The sequence below is a fragment of the Symphalangus syndactylus genome, chromosome 19, assembly GCF_028878055.3.
Source record: "Symphalangus syndactylus isolate Jambi chromosome 19, NHGRI_mSymSyn1-v2.1_pri, whole genome shotgun sequence".
NCBI lineage: Eukaryota > Metazoa > Chordata > Mammalia > Primates > Hylobatidae > Symphalangus > Symphalangus syndactylus.
This window is the reverse complement of record NC_072434.2, coordinates 91,450,001-91,473,056: the sequence shown is the minus strand read 5'-3', so window position 1 is coordinate 91,473,056 and position 23,056 is coordinate 91,450,001. Positions and strand designations below refer to the sequence as shown.

The 23,056-nt window shown below is 46.5% G+C and overlaps 1 protein-coding gene across 6 annotated transcripts in view; it reads left to right on the top strand.

Moving 5' to 3' along the window:
- ZNF669 (zinc finger protein 669) overlaps nucleotides 1-6,959 on the top strand; it is a 53,967-nt gene extending 47,008 nt beyond the window's left edge. For all 6 annotated transcript variants that reach the window (XM_055234697.2, XM_055234696.2, XM_063613544.1 and 3 more), the window contains 3 exons: nucleotides 2,932-3,058; nucleotides 3,254-3,314; nucleotides 3,730-6,959. In XM_055234697.2, the coding sequence (XP_055090672.1) occupies nucleotides 2,932-3,058; nucleotides 3,254-3,314; nucleotides 3,730-4,675 (1,134 nt within the window). In that variant the 3' untranslated portion in view covers nucleotides 4,676-6,959. The remainder of the gene's footprint in view (nucleotides 1-2,931; nucleotides 3,059-3,253; nucleotides 3,315-3,729) is intronic.
- The last annotated feature ends 16,097 nt before the right edge of the window (nucleotides 6,960-23,056 follow it).

The following is a 23,056-nucleotide window of genomic DNA, read 5'->3' as shown; positions in this document are numbered from 1 at the left end:
GAGGTAGGGGGCAGAGCCTCTCAGGGGAGCAGCTGGATGCTCTTGGCTTGAGAGGAATCTCCGGGTATAGTTTCATCTAAAATGGTGACCCCTTAGGGTCATTAAAATTTTAGGACATTTAAATTAATGGACAATACAATGTAATGTCATTAAAGTTAGGTCATTAAACTTGTTCCTCCAGCCCGAGTTTTTATTCCTCAGAGACGCATTGATGGTCTGCCAATTGGATGCTGATATTGAGAGGAAAAGGCAGAAATGATTTCTGCTCTCTAGATTGTCTCAGACTTGTGAAGAGAAAAAAACTGTCCCAAAGAACAAGGAAAACCCACCCCAGAGAAGATGTGCAAGAACCTGAATATTAAAATGCACTTAAGGCACAAAAGAGGACAAAGAGCAGTGCCAGTGCCTCCTAGGTGGTCACTGAGTACTTTACTGAACAGGATGGGTGTCCCAAGGGATAGAATGGCCTGCTGTGACAGTTAGAAAGGTCTGTGTTGGAGTCAGCACTGCCTCTCGCTGAGTCTGTTACCTTGGAAAGGCTTGTTCATTTATTTGCGTTTCAATTTTTCATTGACTGCAAAATACATTTTGTCAGTACAGCTTGAAAGATAAAAATACTATTTCCAAAGAGGCAAGGTAAAATGATGTATTTTATTTGCTGAAAATTCTTATTTATTTCTTCCCCAGAGTGAGTGTAGTTAAGTTTTAAACGTCTGTTCTTTTTAGGGGTAATTTCAAATGGAATTGTAGGACTTGGCTTTGTAAATGCTACTGGTGAAATAAAAGTGTGATAGATAAATTGATGATTTACAAAGATTCACCAAAATGTCAGTTCCCCTCTTGTAGCATGGTGAAGAATTTATGACAGTGGACACATCTGTATCCTGTTATCGGGATATCTGAGGGGGTTTTTGGTTTTGTTTTTGTTTTTTTGAAGACGGTGTCTTGCTCTGTAGCCCGACTGGAGGGCAGTGGCGTGATCTCTGCTCACTGCAACCTCCGCTTCCCGGGTTCAAGTGATTCTCCTGTGTCAGCCTCCCGAGTAGCTGGGATTATAGGCACCCACCACACCCAGCTAATTTTTGTATTTTTAGTAAACACAGGGTTTTAGGCCTGGCACGGTGGCTCATGCCTGTAATCCCAGCACTAGGGGAGGCCAAGGTGGGCGGATCACAAGGTCAGGAGTTCCAGACCAGTCTGGCCAACATGGTGAAACCTGGTCTCTACTAAAAATACAAAAAAATTAGCTGAGCATGGTGGCAGGTACCTGTAATCCCAGCTACTCGGGAGGCTGAGGCAGGAGAATTGCTTGAACCCGGGAGGGGGAGGTTGCAGTGAGCCAAGATCTCGCCACTGCACCCCAGCCCAAGCGACAATGCGAGACTCCGTCTCAAAAAGAAAAAAGAAAAGAAAAAGACAGGTTTTGCCATGTTGGCCAGGCTGGTCTCAACCTCCTGACCTCAGGTGATCGCCGGCCTCAGCCTCCCAAGGTGCTGGGATTACAGGCGTGAGCCACCATGCCCGGCCCACTCTATTTTCTTTTTATTCCCTAAATTTTAATATGTTTGAGTTTGTCTGTTTCTTTATCACTTTTTTCTTACATAAAAAAGATTCTGCCTAACCCTTCGTAAAAAAAAAATCTTCCTGTGACTTCTGAAAGTGTTCTGGTTTTATCTTTCATATTTGAATATATAATAAGTTGATTATTGTTCATGGGATAGAGAAGAAAGCAGTGCATTTTCCCAAGTAGGTACCAGCCTGGTTTGCCTCATATTTTAAAGTGCATGTGATTTCTTTTTCTATTCTACAGTGCCTACTCTGTCATTAATCAACTTCCCATATAAATGCTGGGTCATTAAGACTTTTTTTCCCTTGGTCTGCTTGCTCATCTCTCTGCTAATACTGTGCTGTCCTGAATATTTTCGTTTGAAAATCTTAAAAGTATGTTAGGCAAGCCATCACTCTTTTTTTAGATGACTAAAAATCATTAGACATTTGTCATTTTTACTAGGTATGAAAAAGTAGTTTTTCTTCCCAAAAAAGCCTGATTTGGGAATTTATATGATTTCATAGGAATAGCATCTGGAAGTGGTGACATTAATGTCATTTTAAAAAACATGTGCCATATTTCCTCTTATTCTATTCTGCCTTGACATTATGCAATAGAAATTTTAAAAACTGTTGTATTAGTATTATTAAATATCAATTATTGGTTTTATTTACTACTCAATTAAATTTAATAAGCCTATTCTCTCTTGGTGTAATCACATGGAATGGGCTCAGCTCCCCAATTAACAAGTGACAGCACATGTAAAATATTGTCTACCAGGGAAACTCGTTAAACACTTAGTGTTCAGATTGTGTTTTGGTGTCTAGTTCCCTGAACACCACTGTGGTGACACAAAATAATAGACCTTTAGCAGAAAAAGTTTTGGCAAATATATTGCATAAGCCATTTAGATGCAGTGAGTCATTCTTATTACTTAGGTTGGTGGAGTCCCTTTCAAAATGTAAGTTACTGATACAAACAAAGATTGAACTTTGTGATCAGGCATTTTTAAGAAAAAGTAGTCTCAGGAGTGATAATATTAACTCACTTATGCACATCAGGTAGGACTTTATTATGACAGATACTAGAAATGTACAAAGTGAAATTAAGAGGTAACCTAGCAGCACATCTTACTCCCTGGATTCTCTAATGAGATGGGTATTTCTCCTTTGCGGGTTGCCTTTTTGAATAGTTCAATTCTAGCATTAGTACTCCTGTGTGGGAGGGAGTATGTGTGAACAGAGTTAAGGGTTGTGACAATCAAGTCATAGAATACATGCTTGGAAATTATAGAATCATGTAAACAGCTTATGAATTGAGTATAGATTCCCAGTGCTGTTAATCTCACCCATCCTTCTATCCACATGTGTGGAATGTTCTAGGACTCGGTGGCTTTTGAGGATGTGGCTGTGAACTTTACCCAGGAGGAATGGGCTTTGCTAGATTCTTCTCAGAAGAATCTCTACAGAGAAGTGATGCAGGAAACCTGCAGGAACCTGGCTTCTGTAGGTAAGAATGACAACACATTTCACTTAATTACAGAAGTATTTCCCTATCATCAGTGCTATTTATGATTTGGAATGTGGCAAGGGAATGATTTGGTGAATAAATCAGGCATGGGCACTGTGTACAATGAACATTAAATCTAGTAATGTTTCTATAGTTTGTAATAATTCATGATAATTTTGTGGGTCTGCATTTTAGGAAGCAAATGGAAAGACCAGAATATTGAAGATCACTTCGAAAAACCTGGGAAAAATATAAGGTAATTTGCACTGAGCAGAGGAAATAAAGTCCTCCGAAGGAATCTTAGCATGTCATGAACTTAAAAACAATCAAAACAAATAAGAGTCACTTGAAATTTATTTATTTTTAGAAAAATTTCACCCAAAATGTAACGTACTTCAATGTAGCAGTCAGTGTTTGGAAAACAGTTTACTTGAAAATAGTACTACAAAACTGTGTATATGAATATTACTATTTTGGTCATAGCCATGCGGGTGGTAGCTGTGTTTTCAGTAGTAACTCATTTACTTTCAAATAATTCAGTCATGGCAAAAAAAAAAAAAAAAAATGCATTTTCCCTGGTATTGGTAGCAGTGTAAGTCCAAGACCTATTAATAAGTAGAAAGTTATTAATAAACCAACCAATAATAATGTCTTTGTCATTTTTTTTACAGAAAACATATGGTACAGAAACTGTGTGAAAGCAAAGAAGGTAGTCAGTATGGAGAAGTTGTCAGCCAAATTCCAAATCTTGATCTGAACGAGAACATTTCTACTGGATTAAAACAATGTGAATGCAGTATTTGTGGAAAAGTCTTTGTACGTCATTCCCTCCTCAATAGGCACATCCTAGCTCACTCTGGATACAAACCATATGGAGAGAAGCAATATAAATGTGAACAGTGTGGGAAATTCTTCGTTTCTGTTCCAGGTGTTAGAAGACACATGATAATGCACAGTGGAAATCCAGCTTATAAATGTACGATATGTGGGAAAGCTTTTTATTTTCTCAATTCAGTTGAAAGACATCAGAGAACTCACACAGGAGAAAAACCCTATAAATGTAAACAATGTGGTAAAGCGTTCACTGTTTCCGGTTCTTGTCTAATACATGAACGAACTCACACTGGAGAGAAACCCTACGAGTGTAAGGAATGTGGGAAAACATTCAGATTTTCTTGTTCTTTTAAGACGCATGAAAGGACTCACACTGGAGAAAGACCCTATAAATGTACCAAATGTGATAAAGCCTTCAGCTGTTCCACTTCCCTTCGTTACCATGGAAGCATTCATACTGGAGAGAGACCCTATGAGTGTAAACAATGTGGCAAAGCCTTTAGTCGTTTGAGTTCCCTTTGTAACCATAGAAGTACTCATACCGGAGAGAAACCCTATGAATGTAAACAGTGTGATCAAGCCTTCAGTCGCCTCAGTTCCCTTCACCTCCACGAAAGAATTCATACTGGAGAAAAACCCTATGAATGTAAGAAATGCGGTAAAGCCTACACTCGTTCCAGTCACCTTACTCGCCATGAAAGAAGTCATGATATAGGGGCTGGGTGTAGTGACTCAGCCTATAATCCCAGCACTTTGGGAGGCCAAGGTGTGTGGATTGCTTGAGCCCAGGAGTTCATAACCAGCCTGGATTAAAACAATGTGAAACAACCTGGGCAACATGGTGAAACCCTGTCTTTCAAAAAATAAAATAACGCCGGGCGTGGTGGCTCACGCCTGTAATCCCAGCATTTTGGGAGGCCGAGGTGGGTGGATCACGAGGTCAGGAGATCGAGACCATCCTGGCCAACATGGTGAAACCCCATCTCTACTAAAAATACAAAAAATTAGCCGGGCGTGGTGGCGGGTGCCTGTAGTCCCAGCTACTCGGGAGGCTGAGGCAGGAGAATGGCATGAACCCAGGAGGCAGAGCTTGCAGTAAGCCGAGATCATGCCACTGCACTCCAGCCTGGGCGAGAATGAGACTCTGTCTCAAAAAAAAAAAATAAATAAATAAATAAATAATTAGCTGGGCATGGTGGCACATTTCAGTTGTCTTAGTTGTTTTTCAAGGACATAAAAAGCTGTGGGCAGCAGGCGGGGAAGCCCTGTGCATGCGGATCACGAGATCGGGAGATTGAGACCATCCTGGCCAACATGGTGAAACCTCATCTCTACTAAAAACACAAAAATTAGCTGAGTGTGGTGGCATATGCTTGTAATCCCAGCTACTCAGGAGGCTGAGGCAGGAGAATCGTTTGAACCAGGGAGTTGGAGGTTGCAGTGAGCTGAGATCACGCCACTGCACTCCAGCCTGGCGACAGAGTGAGACTCCATCTCAAAAAAGCCCTATGCAGCTGGGCGTGGTGGCTCACGCCTGTAATCTCAGCACTTTGGGAGGCTGAGGTGGGTGGATCACAAGGTCAAGAGATCGAGACCATCCTGGCCAACATGGTGAAACCCCATCTCTACTAAAAATACAAAAATTAGCTGGGCATGGTGGCGGGCACCTGTAGTCCCAGCTACTCAGGAGGCTGAGGCAGGAGAATCACTTGAACCCAGGAGGCGGAGGTTGCAGTGAGCCGAGATTGTGCCACTGCACTCCAGCCTGGCAACAGAGTGAGACTCCGTCTCAAAAAAAAAAAAAAAAAAGCCTTATGCATGTAAGAAATGTGGTAAAGCATTTACTCTTTCCCATTCCCTCATAAACATGAAAGAGCTCACACTGCAGAAAACCTTAAGAATGTAGGAAGTATGGTCAAGCCTTCAGATTTTCTTGTTTTTGAAGATTTGGGAGGACTCAGAGTGGAGAAAAGCCTTTTGCATTTAAATTTGTGTTAAGGCCTTCAGTTGTTTCAGTTCCATTTGAAGACATCAACTCATTCCTGAGAAAAACCCTATGAATGTGCAGAATGTGGGAATGTTTCATTTCTCTCATATCTGCTCAAGGACATATGAAAATGCACACTGCAGCTGGACCTTGTAAATACAAGAATGTACACAGGATTAAAACTCTAATAGTTTAGAAACTGCAAGAATATTTTCAGTTTTAACATTTACTTGAAAAGTCATGTGAAAACTCCCACTGGAAAGAAGTTCTATAAGTGAAGCTTTTCTAATTTGGAAAGCCTGATGCAAATTAATTATCGTGCACTGTTTGAAAAAAATATACATGTATGAACTGTTACACAAGTTACAAGTATATTGTTTTTATCAGTGGCTCATTCTTAAAGAGTCTTGAGTATGCATTTCACCTTATTTTGCAAAGGAAACCTTGAGGTGAGAGTTCTGTAAATGCTTTTTAAGCGGTAGTACTTGAATTTCATAGTAGTGATATTTTCTTAAGTTTGTTGGTAGAATTTTTGTCTATTCATGTGATAATGTACTGGATTCATGGTTGAATTGTGATGTTTTTCTAATATGTAGGTAAGTTTAATTTTTTTTATTATTTTTTTTTTGTGTGACGGAGTCTCACTCTGTTGCCCAGGCTGGAGTGCAGTGGTGCGATCTTGGCTCACTGCAACCTCTGCCTCCTGGGTTTAAGCGATTCTCCTGCCTCAGCCTCCCGAGTAGCTGGGATTACAGGCACCTGCCACTACGTCCAGATAATTTTTTGTATTTTTAGTAGAGACAGGGTTTCACCATGTTGGCTAGGCTGGTCTTGAACTCGTGACCTCATGATTTGCCCACCTCAGCTTCCCAAAGAGCTGGGATTACAGGCATGAGCCACCGTGCCCTTCCGGGTAAGTTTAATGTGTATGTATTGTCCTGTGATTAATGGACCAGTGAATAATGATTGTTAAGTGTTGGGATTTTCTTACTAGCCTCATTTGGCAAATTTTGGTTATCCCTTGTCCATTATACACATTCCACATTTTTTTATTAAAGGAAAAACTACTCTTGGTGTAAAGATGTTTATTTTTTGCTAATAATGAGTTGGTATTAATTCCTAAGTACATAAAGTTTATCACAGAGTGTCATCTCGTGAGTTCTTTGCATTTGTTGCCCTTTATTATTTCTGTCTGTTGTTTAGATAGTTCACTTTGAATGAAGGAGAGAGAACTGTGATGGGACAATATGTTGTAACCCATCTGAGGGAGGAAGCATTCAGTCTCACAGTCACATATGATAGCGTTGGGTTTTCCATCAATGCCTTTGGTATTGTATATAGTATTACACCGTTATGGTATTATAGTTTATATATTTTACAGTATTACAGTCTTACCAGTCAGTGTCACATGATTCAATTCCCTACCAGCCAACAGACAAACCAATCACATACTCATGTAGGAACAAAGGAACATCCTCACTTTTTTAATGCTATACCACTCTCTGCTCCCAAGTTAATCCCTGTTTGGGCCTGTGGGAGCTTACACCATCCTCCTATATGTGATTAATAACTGATGTCTAGTTTATTTGTTTAGTAATAGATGTCATGTGTTTAATGGTGCCAGTAGACGTAGGGTGCTAATTCCGTCCTCACCAATGGGGTGCATGAGACGCTATTGAAACAACTGGCAACACAAATGGAATGGACCAGCCCTCATGCAGGACACCTGCTCAACTTTATCTACCTGCTGTCGGCTGACTGGTTCCATAACACATCAGAAGTCACCTGGGTCAGAACCATGAGCTGATGATGGGCCTTCACTTTGGTCTGCACAGTGTTTTTTTTTTTTTTTTGAGACGGAGTCTCGCTCTTTCACCCAGGCTGGAGTACAGTGGTGCGATCTCCGCTCACTGCAAGCTCCGCCTCCTGGGTTCACGCCATTCTCCTGCCTCAGCCTCTCCGAGTAGCTGGGACTACAGGCGCCCGCCACCACGCCCAGCTAATTTTTTGTATTTTTAGTAGAGACGGGGTTTCACCTTGGTCTCGATCTCCTGACCTCGTGATCCGCCCGCCTCGGCCTCCCAAAGTGCTGGGATTACAAGCGTGAGCCACCGCGCCCGGCCAGTCTGCACAGTGTTTTGTGGTCTTCAGGTGTTGTCATCTTCTCCCACACTTAAATGCTCTCATCTCCTAGGCATGAATGTTTAATTGCACCCCAGCATGACATGTGGCCTGTGCTTAGCAGGCAGTTTTGAGCCACTTGCTTATTAATGCACAAAAGCACAGCACATAAACAAGCCAACACTTACGTCCTAATTAGCAAGAATCAGGCTGTATCTCTGTAGTCACTGCATCTACTCTGGTCACCATCACTGTATGCTTAGGGCAGCGATGTGAACATTATTAATTATTGTACACTCCCAAGACAGTAGTTATTGTTATGCAGGCAGAAGTAGTTGTCTTGTTTGTTTCTTGTGCTGCTGCTCCCCTTGCTGCTGTCCCATACACCCTGCTGGTGAGGTGTACATCTATGGTGCCTCATGGTTCAGGCACCGATGAGTAAAGAAAATGGGAAGAAATAGTTTGATATTAGTCCCTGCCAAAGCATATGAAGAAGCATCTCAGCTGCTTTCATTGAAAAATTCCTAGCCAGTGTGTGGGCTTTTCTTATCACTGCTGCTTATCAGCATGTCAGAAGTCTAATCTTCAGACTGCAAGGCTTGATAGCCTTAGACATAATGGCCTTACTGCATGTGGAGCTAACCCCAGGAAGATTGAGTGGCACTCTCTGGAGGATTAGGTGATCTCCTCCAGTGTGGGTTGATGGGCTCCTGAACTCTTTCCTTTGACCATGCAGATAGTCTACACTGCCAGTGATCATGTGCTGCAACTCCATCTACATAGAAACTCAAAATATTCTGAAACAGTTTCCACTGAAAGGAAAGAGAAAAGCAGTCAGGTGCCATGCTCCGGTCGAGAAAACTAGTAGATGGCTCACAAGAACGCTATCGCTACTGTCTGTGCCTCTGTCACAACAAATATCCTGATCCTTCAGTTTTAAGGGTGCAGGGCAGTTTTCCAGGTAGTCTCAGACTGACACAGTTTTCCTCCCTTTCTTACTGGTAGTTCTCCAGATAACTGTACAATATGCTGAGAATGCAACATCCTGATAACCAGTTGACATTGGCCAGAGCAGCCTCTGTTACAGTCCCTGCTCGAAACAGAATGGCCTTTAACACTTTTGTCCGGCACGTCACATCCTGGGATATAAAACCCAAGGTGGGCTGCTTTTTGGGGTCCCTCAGTTGTAGTGCAAGTGAAGCACTTGCAGTCAAGGCTCCATCCATCTGCTCTGGATAGCTTTCCTGATCTTATGGTAGCAGTTCATATTGAATCCTAGACTTCTGTTGTCTTTTGTTTCCTATTTGTAAGTAATAAATTCACTTCATGGGATTTATGTATGAATGTGTTTGATCTCATTGTTCTCAGAAGAGTTGGTAGTCATTGCACAGTGAACCCGCTTCATAATTGGTGAAAACACCTATGGCCCCCTTGTGCCACAGCAAAGAGGTTAATTCAGCCAGACATAAACTTAATGTTCTTAAAACCCTGTACCACAATTATTACCATATGGGAGGCCTTTAACAGTGGTGATGCTGATTTGAAGAACTCTGAAGGAAGAAATTTACACAAATGGGTTGGGTACATGGGAGTCCCTCCTAGCTTAAAGCAACCCTTACTCCCCTCCGCCTAAAAAGAGTGGATAAAAACTGAAACAGGTTTAAAATTTCACCTAATTGGAAATGCAAAGTTTACTAAAAGCATATTTAAAATAAAAGGTTAAATGAGTGCTCATTGAATTTTATGCCTCCACAAAATAGGTTGTGAATTAACTTCAACATTTGTTGAAAGGCACCAAAATTGGGAAGCCTCCGTGTCTGAAATTCACATGTGGCTCAAATAAGAATTATACCTGGGGATACCCCAAAGTTTAAATGTGATATCCCCTAGGATATTATGACGAATTACTGTACATAAGACAGGTGTCTTCCTTTAACTCTGAAAACCATATTATCTTGCCTAAATTCTCCATAATGCACCACTATGCGACATCCAATAGTGGGCATGGGTTTCCTGACCAATGAGTACTAAAATTGTGTGCGACCCACCTATATGTTCTTGTCAAAATGGAAACCCCTGAATCCCACCAGTTGGAATAACATGACAGAATGTCAGATTTTTGGAATATATAAGTTCTCCGGAAGGTTATTAGGTATTGATTCCATTTTATTAATAGATATAAATATATTTAGATTACCTATTTCTCCTGTGTTTTAGTTTAATAGATTGTGTCTTTTAATTAATTCATCCAGTTGTTCTAAGTTACCAAGTTTGTGGGTTATGGAGATTGTAATATTCTGTATTCTTTTATCATCCATGGGATCTCTAATATAAAGGCCTCTTTTAATTCTTATATTATTAGGTTGGTGCAAAAATAATTGTGGTTTTGGACCATGAATTTTAAATTTTTATAACTAGGCTGCAACACATCTTTATTAATCAAAATAGAAACCATTACAATGGGCCGGGCGCAGTGGCTCACGCCTGTAATCCCAGCACTTTGGGAGGCTGAGGCGGGCGGATCACAAGGTCAGGAGTTTGAGACCAGCCTGACCAACATGGTGAAACCCCATCTCTACTAAAAATACACAAATTAGCCAGTCATGGTGGCATGTGCCTGTAATCCCAGCTACTCAAGAGGCAGGAGAATCGCTTGAACCCAGGAGGCAGATGTTGCAGTGAGCCGAGATCGCGCCATTGCACTCCGACCTGGGCGACAGAGTAAGATTCTGTCTCAAAAAAAAAAAAAAAAAAAGAAACCATTACAATCAACACATTTTTGCCAACGAGAAATAAGCTTGTTTATTCCATGCTTCAGGGTTCGATGAACTCTTGGAAAGCATTTTCTGCATCCTGCTGGTTGTGGAAGTGTTTTCGCTGCAAAAAGTTGTGTAGTGGATCAGAAGACCAGCAGCTGACCACCAAACACTGACCGTGACCTTTTTTTGGTGCAAGTTTGACTTTAGGAAGTGGTTTGGAGCTTCTCAGTCCAGCCACTGAGCTGGCTGTTGTATAAATCCACTTTTCGTGGCATGTCACAATCTGATCAAGAAATGGTTCATTGTCATTTCATAGAATAAGAGAAGACAACATTTCAAAAGGATGATTTTCAAAATTATTGGTCAGCTCATGAGGCACCCACTTATCAAGCTTTTTCACCTTTCCAGTTGGCTTCAAATGCCAGACAACCATAGAATGGTTGACATTCAGTTCTTCACCAACTTCTCGTATAGCTGTAAGACGATCCTTTCAATGGTTGCTCTCAATTGGTCGTTGTCAACTTCTGTTGGCTGCTCACTATGCTCCTCATCTTCAAGGCTCTCGCCTCCTTTGCAAAACTTCTTGAACCACTGCACTGTACATTAATTAGCAGTTCCTGGGCCAAATGCGTTGTTGATGTTGTGAGTTGTCTCCTCTGCTTTATGACCCATTTTGAACGTGAATAAGGAAAGTCGCTTGAATTTGCTTTTTGTCTAATATCATTTCCATAGTCTAAAATAAACAAGTAATAAGTCAGTAGCAAAAAAAAAAAAGGCAAGAAACGCCCATTAAATGATGTATAACATAACCACATTTATTTAAGAGGGTATTCCAGTAACAAACAGCAAATTCCAAGAATGCAAAAACTGCAATTACTTTTGTACTCACCTCATAGTAATTTGTGTGATTTCTTTTTTTTCTTTGTTAGCCTGGCTTGACAGTTACCAATTTTGTTGATCTTTATGAAGAAAGAGCTATTGTTCCATTGAGTTCTTCTGTTGATTTTCTATTTTCTGTGCCATTGACTTGTCATCTTGTTTTTATTTCTTTTGAGTGAATTTGGTTTATATTGTTCTAATTTTTCTTTAGTGACCTAAAGTAGAAGATTACATCGTTGGGTGTATAATTTTATTTGTTTGTAATGTATGCATTCAACGTTGTGAATTTCTAAGCAATACTTTCACTGCATTCCAGAAGTTTTCATATATTTTCAGACTGGACACATGATTCATGCTTACAATTCCACCACTTTGGGAGTCCTAGGCAGAAGGATTGCTTGGTTCTTGGAGCCAAGTGTTAGAGCCTAGCCTGGGCAAAATAGAGAGACACTGTCTCTACAAAAATTTTTAAAAATTAGCCAGACGATGGCTGGGCATGGTGGCTCATGCTTGTAATCCCAGCACTTTGGGAGGCCGAGGCGGGCGGATCACGAGGTCAGGAGATCGAGACCACGGTGAAACCCCGTCTCTACTAAAAAATACAAAAAATTAGCCGGGCGCGGTGGCGGGCGCCTGTAGTCCCAGCTACTCAGAGAGGCTGAGGCAGGAGAATGGCGTGAACCCAGGAGGCGGAGCCTGCAGTGAGCCGAGATTGCGCCACTGCACTCCAGCCTGGGCGACACAGCGAGACTCCGTCTCAAAAAAAAAAAAAAAAAAATTAGCCAGACGTAGTGGTATGCACTTATACTCCTAGCTACTCGTGAGGCTGAGGCAGGAGGATGGCTTGAGCCTAGGAGTTTAAGGCTGCAGTGAGGTATGATCATGCCACTGCGCTTCAGCCTGGGTGATAGAGCGAGACCCTATCTTTTAGATGTGTATGTGTGCTTTGTGTGTGTGTGTGTGTGTGTGTATTTTTTCATTTTCAGTATATTTCAAGCACCATAAAAGTGGAAAGGAACAATTGTTCTGTGATATGACAGTATGGGTTTTAATTCACAGTTGTAATAGCAAAAGATTAGAAATAATTCAAGTGTCTATTTAGAAAGGATTGGATAAATGACCTCATACACACTTAAAAATGGAGGGTAGCATTTATTGATATGAAAAGATTTGCAAGATTTGTCGATTGAAAAAAATCAAAGTATATTGCAATGTTTACACCATTCTACCTTTCTACAGCTGTTATGGTCATCTGCAGAGGCAGGTGGCCCCCAGCCACAAGTTTGAGCCAGATGTTGAGACTAATAATGCTAATTATACATCAAGATAATAGAAAGTGTTTATTACTTCCGTAATTGGTCTTTGGAGAGCAGGGCAGGACTCTCAGTCAAAAAGTGGCCTGAGAGAGTAAGAAAAGGAGAATAGCTTAGGTTTTTGTTATGGTTAGTTTGGGGCCGGGGTGAGAGTTTGTATATGCATGTACTGAAGAAGAGCCTTGTGTAGTAGTTTGCTTTTTCTGCTGGCACCAAAAGAGGAATTCACCCAGGCTTGCTTATCACCTTGTGTAGAAGTAGGGCACAGTGGCCGGACACGGTGGCTCACGCCTGTAATGCTAGCACTTTGGGAGGCCTAGGCGGGCGGATCACGAGGTCAGGAGTTTGAGACCAGCCTGGCTAACATAGTGAAATCCTGTCTCTACTAAAAATACAAAAATTAGCTGGGTGTGGTGGCAGGTGCCTGTAGTCTCAGCTACTCAGGTGGCTGAGGCTGGAGAATTGCTTGAACCCGGGAGGCGGAGGTTACAGTGAACCGAGACCATGCCATTGCACTTCCTCCAGCCTGGTTGACAGAGTGAGACTCCATCTCAAAAAAAAAAAAACCAAAAAAAAAAAAACAGTGAGACATAGTAGGAAGAATGAGGTGGGCGGATCATGAGGTCAGGAGTTCAAGACCAGCCTGGCCAACATGGTGAAACCCCATCTCTACTAAAAATACAAAAATTGGCCAGGCAAGATGGCTCACACCTATAATCCCAGCAACTTTGGGAGGCTGAGGTGGGTGGATCACAAGGACAGGAGTGCAAGACCAGCCTGGCCAACATGGTGAAACCCCATCTCTACTAAAAATACAAAAATTGGCCAGGTGAGGTGGCTCACACGTGTAATCCCAGCAACTTTGGGAGGCCGAGGCGGGTGGATCACAAGGTCAGGAGTTTGAGACCAGCCTGGCCAACATGGTGAAACCCCATCTCTACTAAAAATACAAAAATTAGCCGGGCGTAGTGGTGGGTGCCTGTAGTCCCAGCTACTGAGGAGGCTGAGGCAGGAGAATAGCTTGAACCCAGGAGGCGGAGATTGTAGTGAGTCGAGATCGTGCCACTGCACTCCAGCATGGGTGACAGAGCAAGACTCCGTCTCAAAAAAAAAAAAAACCCACAAATATTAGCTGGGCATGGTGGTGCATGCCTGTAATCCCAGCTATTTGGGAGGCTGAGGCAGGAGAATTGCTTGAACCAGGAGCCGGGAGGCGGAGGTTGCAGTGAGCTGAGGTCACGCCACTGCACTCCAGCCTGGGCTACAGAGCGAGACTCTGTCTCAAAAAAAACAAAAAAAACAAAATATAGGCCGGGCGCGGTGGCTCACGCTTGTAATCCCAGCACTTTGGGAGGCCGAGGCGGGCGGATCACGAGGTCAGGAGATCGAGACCACGGTGAAACCCCGTCTCTACTAAAAATACAAAAAAATTAGCCGGGCGTGGTGGCGGACGCCTGTAGTCCCAGCTACTCGGAGAGGCTGAGGCAGGAGAATGGCGTGAACCCGGGAGGCGGAGCTTGCAGTGAGCCGAGATTGCGCCACTGCACTCCAGCCTGGGCGACAGAGACTCCGTCTCAAAAAAAAAAAAAAAAAAAAAAAAAAAAAAAAACAACAAAATATATATATATATATATATTTGAAGTATTATCGTATTATCCAATCAGAGCAGGTGTTCCGGAAGACCTCATTTAAATACAGAATCTGAATGGGGGTCCAGGTCCCACCTGCCATTTTTTCATCTTTGCAGCTGGGCTTCTCTCTTCCCCGCTAGACTCTGCTGTTTCCCACGAGGTGTTCAGAGAGTCTGCCCTGAATCCTACCACAAGGAGATGAGAAGCACAGAGTGACAGCAGCAGGAGAACATAAAGACGCGGTGACAGTTGTCCTCCTCCTGCAGAGTCCAGAGCAGTGCATACCTACCACTGGTGCCCTAGCTAAGCCTGGAGGCAGCATGCCCGAGGATAGTCTGGGAGTGCTGCAGTCAGGGTCCCCACAATGGGCACCCGACCTGTGCCCTTACACTCTGCGTGGCCGTGGCCTCAGAGCCCCTGGGTACAGAGCAGTGCATCCTACCAGAGCCACGTGTGAGGAAGGACCACGTGAGTCCCGGGAAAGAGCTGAGACCCTGCAGGAGGAAGTGGCCAGGACCGAGACCTGACGCCTGTGTGGAGAATCGTCTGTGGATGTGAGTGACACTGTGGGGTCAGTGCCTTGGTTGTGCTGCTCCCCCTTCTCAAAGATCAGGGCCTGAGCAGGGGCTGGGGTGTGTGTGGCACCTGGAGCTATAGGGCCACCACCCATGTGTGAGGCCATCATGGGGACCTGAACATGGTGTTGTCTGCAGACCCCACCCATCCATCGGCCCCAATTCTTGGCCAGCTTCTGCTAAGGTGAGAGGGTAGAATTTGGAAGGTGGGCGTAAGCTGAAGCCCGTCCCCTGTCCCCCAGTGGCTGACATACAGTGGTGACACTCTCTGTGTTGGGGAGAGAAAGATCAGACTGTTACTGTGTCCATGTAGAGAGAAGTAGACATAAGAAACTCCATTTTGATCTGTACTAAGAAAAATTCTTCCGCCTTGAGATGCTGTTAGTCTGTAACCCTAGCCCCAATCCTGTGCTCGCAGAAACGTGCTGTATTGATTCAAGGTTTAATGGATTTAGGGCTGTGCAGGATGTGCCTTGGTAAAGATGTGTTTGCAGACAGTATGCTTGGTAAAAGTCACCGCCATTCTCCATTCTCGATTAACCAGGGACACAGTGCACTGTGGAAAGCATCAGGGACCTCTGCCCGAGAAAGCCTGGGGATTGTCCAAGGTTTCCCCACACGGAGACAGCCTGAGATGTGGCCTAGTGGGAAGGGAAAGACCTGACCGTCCCCCAGCCCGACACCCGTAAAGGGTCTGTGCTGACGAGGATTAGTGAAAGAGGAAGGCCTCTGCAGTTGAGACAAGAGGAAGGCATCTGTTTCCTGCTCGTCTCTGGGAATGGAATGTCTCGGTGTAAAACCCGACCATACATTCTATTGACTGAGATAGGAGAAAACCGCCTTATGGCTGGAGGTGAGACATGCTGGCGGCAGTACTGCTCTTTACTGCACTGAGATATGTTTGTGTAAAGTCAGACATAAATCTGGCCTACGTGCACATCGAGGCACAGCACCTTTCCTTAAACTTATTTATGACACAGAGTCCTTTGCTTACATGTTTTCCTGCTGACCCTCTCCCCACCATTACCCTATAGTCCTGCCACAGCCCCCTCGCCAAGATAGTAGAGATAGTGATCAATAAATACTGAGGGAACTCAGTATTGAGACCAGTGCCGGTGCGAGTCCTCTGTATGCTGAGCGCCAGTCCCCTGGGCCCACTTTTCTGCCTCTATACTTTGTCTCTGTGTCTTATTTCTTTAATCAGTCTCTCGTCTCCACCTTTCGGGAAATACCCACAGGTGTGGAGGGGCAGACCCCCTTCACTCCGATGCCACCCTTGCCCTCACCTAGCTCTCTCGTACCTGGGATTCTAAGGGGTCTGCCCCAAGGTTGCATGCCCACTGCCAATCAGAGGTGAGCACGTCGATGCCTCCTGGATGTGGGGCTAGGCAGTACGTGGAGGGTCAAGGCCTGGCAGTCGAGGGATGTGGGGCTAGGCAGTACGTGGTGGTCAAGGCCTGGCAGTACGTGGAGGGTCTTCTCAGAGGGGCCATGGGGCCAGGGAATGGGATGGGGCACTAACTCCACCCTGCACAGAAGCCACAGCCCCCAGCCAAGCCGGCCCAAGTATTCCAGGTGCTATCCACCCCACATGCACACTGCCAGGCTCCAGGTGGCCTGGCAGAGAGGGATGGCCTGGTGGGCCGCTGAGAAGCCAGAATGAAGGGGGCGTGCACTGCCATCCTCAGTCTGGCAGCCATGAGCCGGGAGGCTGTTGCCTGTTGAGCCAGGCAGTTTGGGGAAAGGCAGGCAGCCCAGTCGGCCTGATTTACCAGTGAATGAGCCGCTCCTGGCTGAGGGCTGGGGTTGGGGCAGTCTGTTTGGACCTCCTGGGCTCCAGGCTGCCAGCTGCCTGCCTGGGGTCTGAATGTCCTACTGTGACCTGTTTCCTCACCTGGCCCAGAGGACAGATAGGGAAGGCTTGCTTTGAGGATTCGGCAGGGTAATCCCAGTAGGCCCTCATTAGCTTGCCCATCCTCCAGTCTTTTTGATTTCTTTGTTCTCTTCTTTGTTATGAAACTGTAGAGAATTGTCCGGCAGCACATCTTCAGCTGGGGAGGTGGAAAGGCTGGACCCTTGCCCTTGGCTTCAGGGCCCCTTCTGGGTGCCCCCTCCTCTTAGGGTTTTTAAAAGCATATACTTAGCAGCATACCCTGTACCTGAGAGAGCTGCAGAGAACCTCCTGCGTGTCCAAACCAGAACACTTTGTTCCCTGACCCCAGGCCCTCATCACACCCCAAAGCCCAAATACTTTCAGGTGGCCGGCTTCAGACAAGAGTCTCAACTTGATGCTTGTTTTCTGGGGTCTACACAGGCCCTTATGATGGGGCTACCTCCATTCTACCCCTGTGCCTTCCCCAATCCATTAGGGGCCTCAACTCTAGTGATCCCTAACCGGGAGCAAGGTTCCCGAGGCAGGAAACGCAGCCCTCCCCAGGATGCTGGCCTGGCCATGTCCCGATAGACATCAGTCCTGGAGCAAGAGCGTCCAAGGCAGGGAGTTTCACCCCCCATTTCACCAGGTGTGGTGACCTTTCTGGGTTCCTAGCCTTCAACATGGGATTTTTACACTGTGCCACAGTGGGGGAAACCGAGACACAGGGCCAGTGAGTGGTAAAGAAACGAAACCTCTGTGACTAGGAAGCATGTCCCTTGCCCAGCACAGCCACTCCAGGATAGCACTCTTTGGGATGCACTGCTGAGCTGTTCTTGGCATGTGGCATGGCACTGTGGTGGAGGTCAGCAGCTTGTGGAGTTGGGGGTGGGGTGTTGGCACGTGGCATGGCACTGTGGTGGATGTCAGCAGCTTGTGGAGTTGGGGGTGGGGGTGCTGGCAGAAGCAGGTAATTTGGGACCCACCATGGGGAGGAAGGGGACATTGCCCCTTTCCCCACACCTTGGGCACAGCAGGAATTTTCTTCTCTGATGTGTGTGGGCACCAATGCCTATGTGGATGTGGGTGTGTCCTCCCCTTTTGTTGATGAAGAACCTTCCTGCGGCCGTTGGGGTGGGTATGGGCACCACATGTGCCTGGCAGCAGGGTGGGGCCTGTGGAGGCTTGGCTAGTCTGTGTCCCACTGCCACCTCCCTAGGGGAGGCAGACCCTGTGCCCTTAGTGCCTCTCATACCCTGTCCCTCACATTCTTCACTTGGCATCCCCCTGCCTGATTCTCCCAACTCAGCCCCTGCCAGGTTTCTCCAGGCCCTGTGGGCCCTGGGATGGGATCAAAGGAGGCAGCAACTGTGCTGCCTGCCTCTGCCTGAAGTCAAGGATCCCTGGCGGCTACTGTCATCTGGTGGGCAGGGTAAGTGGGGAGGTCAGGGGTCAGCTTCTCCATTCCCCAGCCTGCATTGGCTAAGCCACCAAGTGTAACTGGCCTGGAGTCTGATCTGTGTCTTTCACAGTCCCTTGATGCATTATATTGAAGCCCATCCTTGTGTGAATGACATGACCTGTTGTTACTTCCCAGATCAAACCAGAACCAAAGGACTGTTGCACGTGGGCCCAGAGCCTTGGGCTGAGGCTGCCATGACCACCCTGTTCTCTTCCCTCTGGGGTCCCCAGGAAGCTCCCAGGACTGAATGATCCCCACAAAACACAGTGGCCAGGATGGGAGGGCTGGAGGTCAACTCCCCCCTGCCCCTGCCACCACAACCAAGAGGCCCCCATGGAGGTTGGCCCCGAGCTGTGGGTTCCTGTGGGATGCAGGCTCCCATGGATACTTCAGGGCATGAGCCTGGGTCCTCCTGGCTGACAGGAGCCTGGTGGGCACTGGGTATGTGGGGCCCGTGTAGGTGGGTTGGACAGCACTGGGCCTGGCCAGGGAGCCAGGGACTGGTGTGGCCAAAGTGGGCAGCAATATGTTGCCAGAACCAAAACTACAGTGCAACCAGCCCAGCTGGTAGGGAGAAGGAGGCCTGCCCAGCAGGACCATCCACCACTGTCCTGGCCCCAAGTCCAGACTGCCTGCCTGCCCTGGCCATTGCCTTGTCCGGGAGGCCTGGGCATGATGGTCAGGTGGTGTGTCCCTGGGTTCCGGGCCTTGGTGATCCCTTGCAATCTGAGCATCCTCTGAGCAGGAGGAGGGCCCAGGGTCCACTGTTTGCATGTGCCCCTGGGGGTGTGCCTCCACCCCCGCTTCTCAGCCCTCGTGGGGATGTGGCCAGGGCTCGTCACCTGCTCTGTGGCTCCAGATCTGATCAGTTCACTTGGTGACTCTGACAGCTTCCTCCCCAAAGCTTGGGTCCTCATCTGTGGGAATGGGGTGCCCCAGGCCCCCTGCAGGCAGGAACCCACCCCCAGCTCCTCTGGTGGGCCCTCCTGGGCTTTCTTACCTACTGGCTTGTGAGACCCAGTTGGCCAAACTTGGTGTCCTATTTTTATTTTGGCCTTTTTCTTGGTGTGTGTTTTCTGTAACTACTGCTGTGTGGAACTTCTATATGAGTTTTAGGTAGAGAATCTTGTCCATCCGGAGATCCCCCACCCCAGAGAGCCTCCACTTCGGCCCCCCCGGGCTGGCCCTGCCTGTGCTCAGCTTGGTGTGAATGTTGAGTGTGATCAATCCACACTGCTGCTTGACCCTGCATCTCCTTCCTTCTTGTTGCTGAGGCCAGTTCTGTTCTCTCTTTCTCCACCTGAACTGCTCTTGAAGCCAAGATGAAGGATGAGAAGCGGTTGCTGAGAAGGACCCCTCCTGCCGTGAATCTGCTGTGACGAGGCTGCGCTGGCCCAGCCTGTCATTTCCTTCTTTTTTTTTTTTTTTTTGAGACGGAGTTTTGCTCTCGTTGCCCAGGCTAGAGTGTAGTGGTGCAATCTCGGCTGACTGCAACCTCTGCCTTCCAGTTTCAAGAGATTCTCCTGCCTCAGCCTCCCAAGTAGCTGGGATTACAGGCGCCCGCCACCACGCCCAGCTAATTTTTTTTGTATTTTTAGTAGAGATGGGGTTTCACCATGTTAGTCAGGCTGGTCTCGAACTGCTGACCTCGTGATCCACCCGCCTCAGCCTCCCAAAGTGCTGGGATTACAGGCATGAGCCACCGTGCCCGGCATGTCATTTCCTTCTCTAAGCTCATTCCAGAGGTCGGCAAGGGGCAGCCTGTCCCTGCCTGCTCTTGTGGCCCATGAATCAAGAATGGATTTTACATTTCCAAATGGTTGAACAAATAAAAAAAAAATACTTCATGGCACTGAGAAGTTTCCATGTCCATAAGTAGAGTGTTATGGGGCTGCCGTCATGCCCACCTCTTCACAGGCTGTCTCAGAAGGCTGCTGTCGTGCAGCCATGGCAGAGTTGCATCCTTGAGGCAAGGATCAGCTGGCAAAGCTGAAAATACTGACTCCTGGCTCTTTAGGAAAACAGTTTCCAGTCCCGGGTTAAAGGGCTGTGTGGCAGGACCCCAGGATCTTGGTCAGATTGTTCCTCACTCAGGGCCTGCTGTGGCCTTCACTGCTATGTCTGCAAAGTCTGGGTGCTATAGTGCCTCTCATGGGGGCGTTGAGCTCTGTCATGCTAGATTTCAGGGTGTCTGTCTCATGGTCATCTGTCTCACCAACAGAGACCCTGTGGCCAGATTCAAACTAGCAGGAACAGTTGGTCTTTGGCAGCAGGGATACCTTAGAGGTGAGCTGCCACCCACCCAGAGGTGATCCCATGACACCCACTGTCTGGGTCAAGGTTGGGGCAGGGCTGGTGTCCTGAACTGCATTCTCATGGGGCCCCAGTGGCTGCTGGTACTCAATGCCTTGCAAGAGAACGCTGAGGCCAACAGCTGCTGGCACGGCTCACCCAGGTTGTGTGTACTGTGCCCTTCTGTGTGCGAGTGACAGGTGAGTGCCTGCAGGGGTCATGCCAGACTGTGTGGAGGGGGCCAGAAGTTAAAGTTGCCTGAGCAGCTGTGTGGTCCAGCAGCAGCCAAGGGGCCTCTGGAGGTGTGGCTGCCACAACCCTACCCTGAAGGTCTTGCTTGTCATTGGTGGAGAGGAGAGGACCCCAGGAGGTGCTGCCTGAGGGGCTCCATTCCTGCTTGTGAGGGGCGCCTAGGGTCCTCCTGGGGTGAGTCAGAGCCTGAGCCCTTGGGGTGAAAATCCCTTCCCCCAGCTGAGAAGCAGCAGGCACCAGGGTGTGGGCTGCCTCAGGGCCCCCACCCATTCACACCCTCTCCTGCACTGCAGCTGCTCCATCCTCAGGAGGTGAGGAAGATGGGAGGGTGAGGCTAAGACACGGGTGAGGCCAGATTCCAGGCACATAGGCTCGCCGGGGTGAGGCCTGCTTCCCACCCAAGCCGTGCCCTCAACAGGCAAGTGAGGGACTGAGGCCTGGGGCATGACCTCCCTGGGGTCAAATCTAGGGTTGGGTCACCTCAGGATGAAAGAGGGGCTGGGCCATCAAGATGGCTCTGGGTCCCTGGCTCTGGGGTCTGTGCCAGGCTGGAGGGGGTAGGGAGACACTCATGCTGCAGATGAGGAGAGTAAGGCACAGGGCTCTGACGAGGCCAGGGCTTTGGTATTGAATGTGGGTGAGGGGGGCAATCGCAGGTGTGAGTACAACAGGGCGGGAGGGCTCAGGTGGTTGCCCATCAATGATAGACTGGATAAAGAAAAATATGGTACATATACACCATGGAATACTATACAGCCATAAAAAGGAACGAGATCATGTCCTTTGCAGGGACATAGATAAAGCTGGAAGCCGTTATCCTCAGCAAACTAATGCAGGAACAGAAAACCAAACACTGCATGATCTCACTTATAAATTAGGGCTGAATGATGAAAACACATGGATATAGGGAGGGGAACAGCACACACTGGGGGCTGTCAGGAGGCAAGATTCAGGGAAGGAGAGCATTAGGGAAAAGAGCTAATGCATGCTGGGCTTAATACCTAGGTGAAGAGCTGATAGGTGCAGCAAACCACCAAGGCACACATTGACCCATGTAACAAACCTACACATCCTGCACGTGTATCCTGGAACTTAAAAATTTTTAAAGTGTCTGTTCATGTCCTTTGCCAACTTTTTAATGGGGTTGTTTGTTTTTTTCTTGTAAATTTGCTTAAATTCTTTATTTAAATTTGCTAAAATTCTTTATTCCTTAGATCTTTGTCAGATGCATAGCTTGCAAAAATTTTCTCCCATTCCGTAGGTTGTCTGTTAATAGTTTCTTTCATTGTGCAGAAGCTCTTTAGTTTAATTAGATACCATTTGTCAATTTTTGCTTCTGTTGCAATTGCTTTTGGCATCTTTATCATGAAATCTTAGCCCGTGCCTATGTCCTGAATGGTATTGCCTAGGTTGTCTTCTAGGATTTTTATAGTTTTGGTTTTTACATTTAAGTCTTTAAACTGCCTTGAGTTAATTTTTGTATATGGCGTAAGGAAGGGGTCCAGTTTCAATTTTCTGCGTATGGCTAGACAGTTATTCCAGGTGTTTGTTTGTTTGTTTTGAGATGAAGTCTAGCTCTGTTGCCCACGCTGGAGTGCAGTGGCACAATCTCAGCTCACCGCAACCTCTGCCTCCCAGGTTCAAGTGATTCTCCTGCCTCAGCCTCCCGAATAGCTGGGATTACATGTGCCTGCCACCATACCTGGCTAATTTTTGTATTTTTAGTAGAGATGGGGGTTTCACCATGTTGGCCAGGCTGGTCTTGAGCTCCTTACCTCAAGTGATCTGCCCACCTCGGCCTCCCAAAGTGCTGGGATTACAGGCGTGAGCCACCGCACCCAGCCCATTGCTGATTTTTGTCAGGTTTGTGGAAGATCGGATAGTTGTAGGCACGCGTTCTTATTTCTGGGCCTTCTATTTGTTCTATTTGTCTATGTGTCTGTTCTTGTACTAGTACCATGCTGTTTTGGTTACTGTAGCCCTGTAGTATAGTTTGAAGTCAGGTTCCACAAGGCCTCTA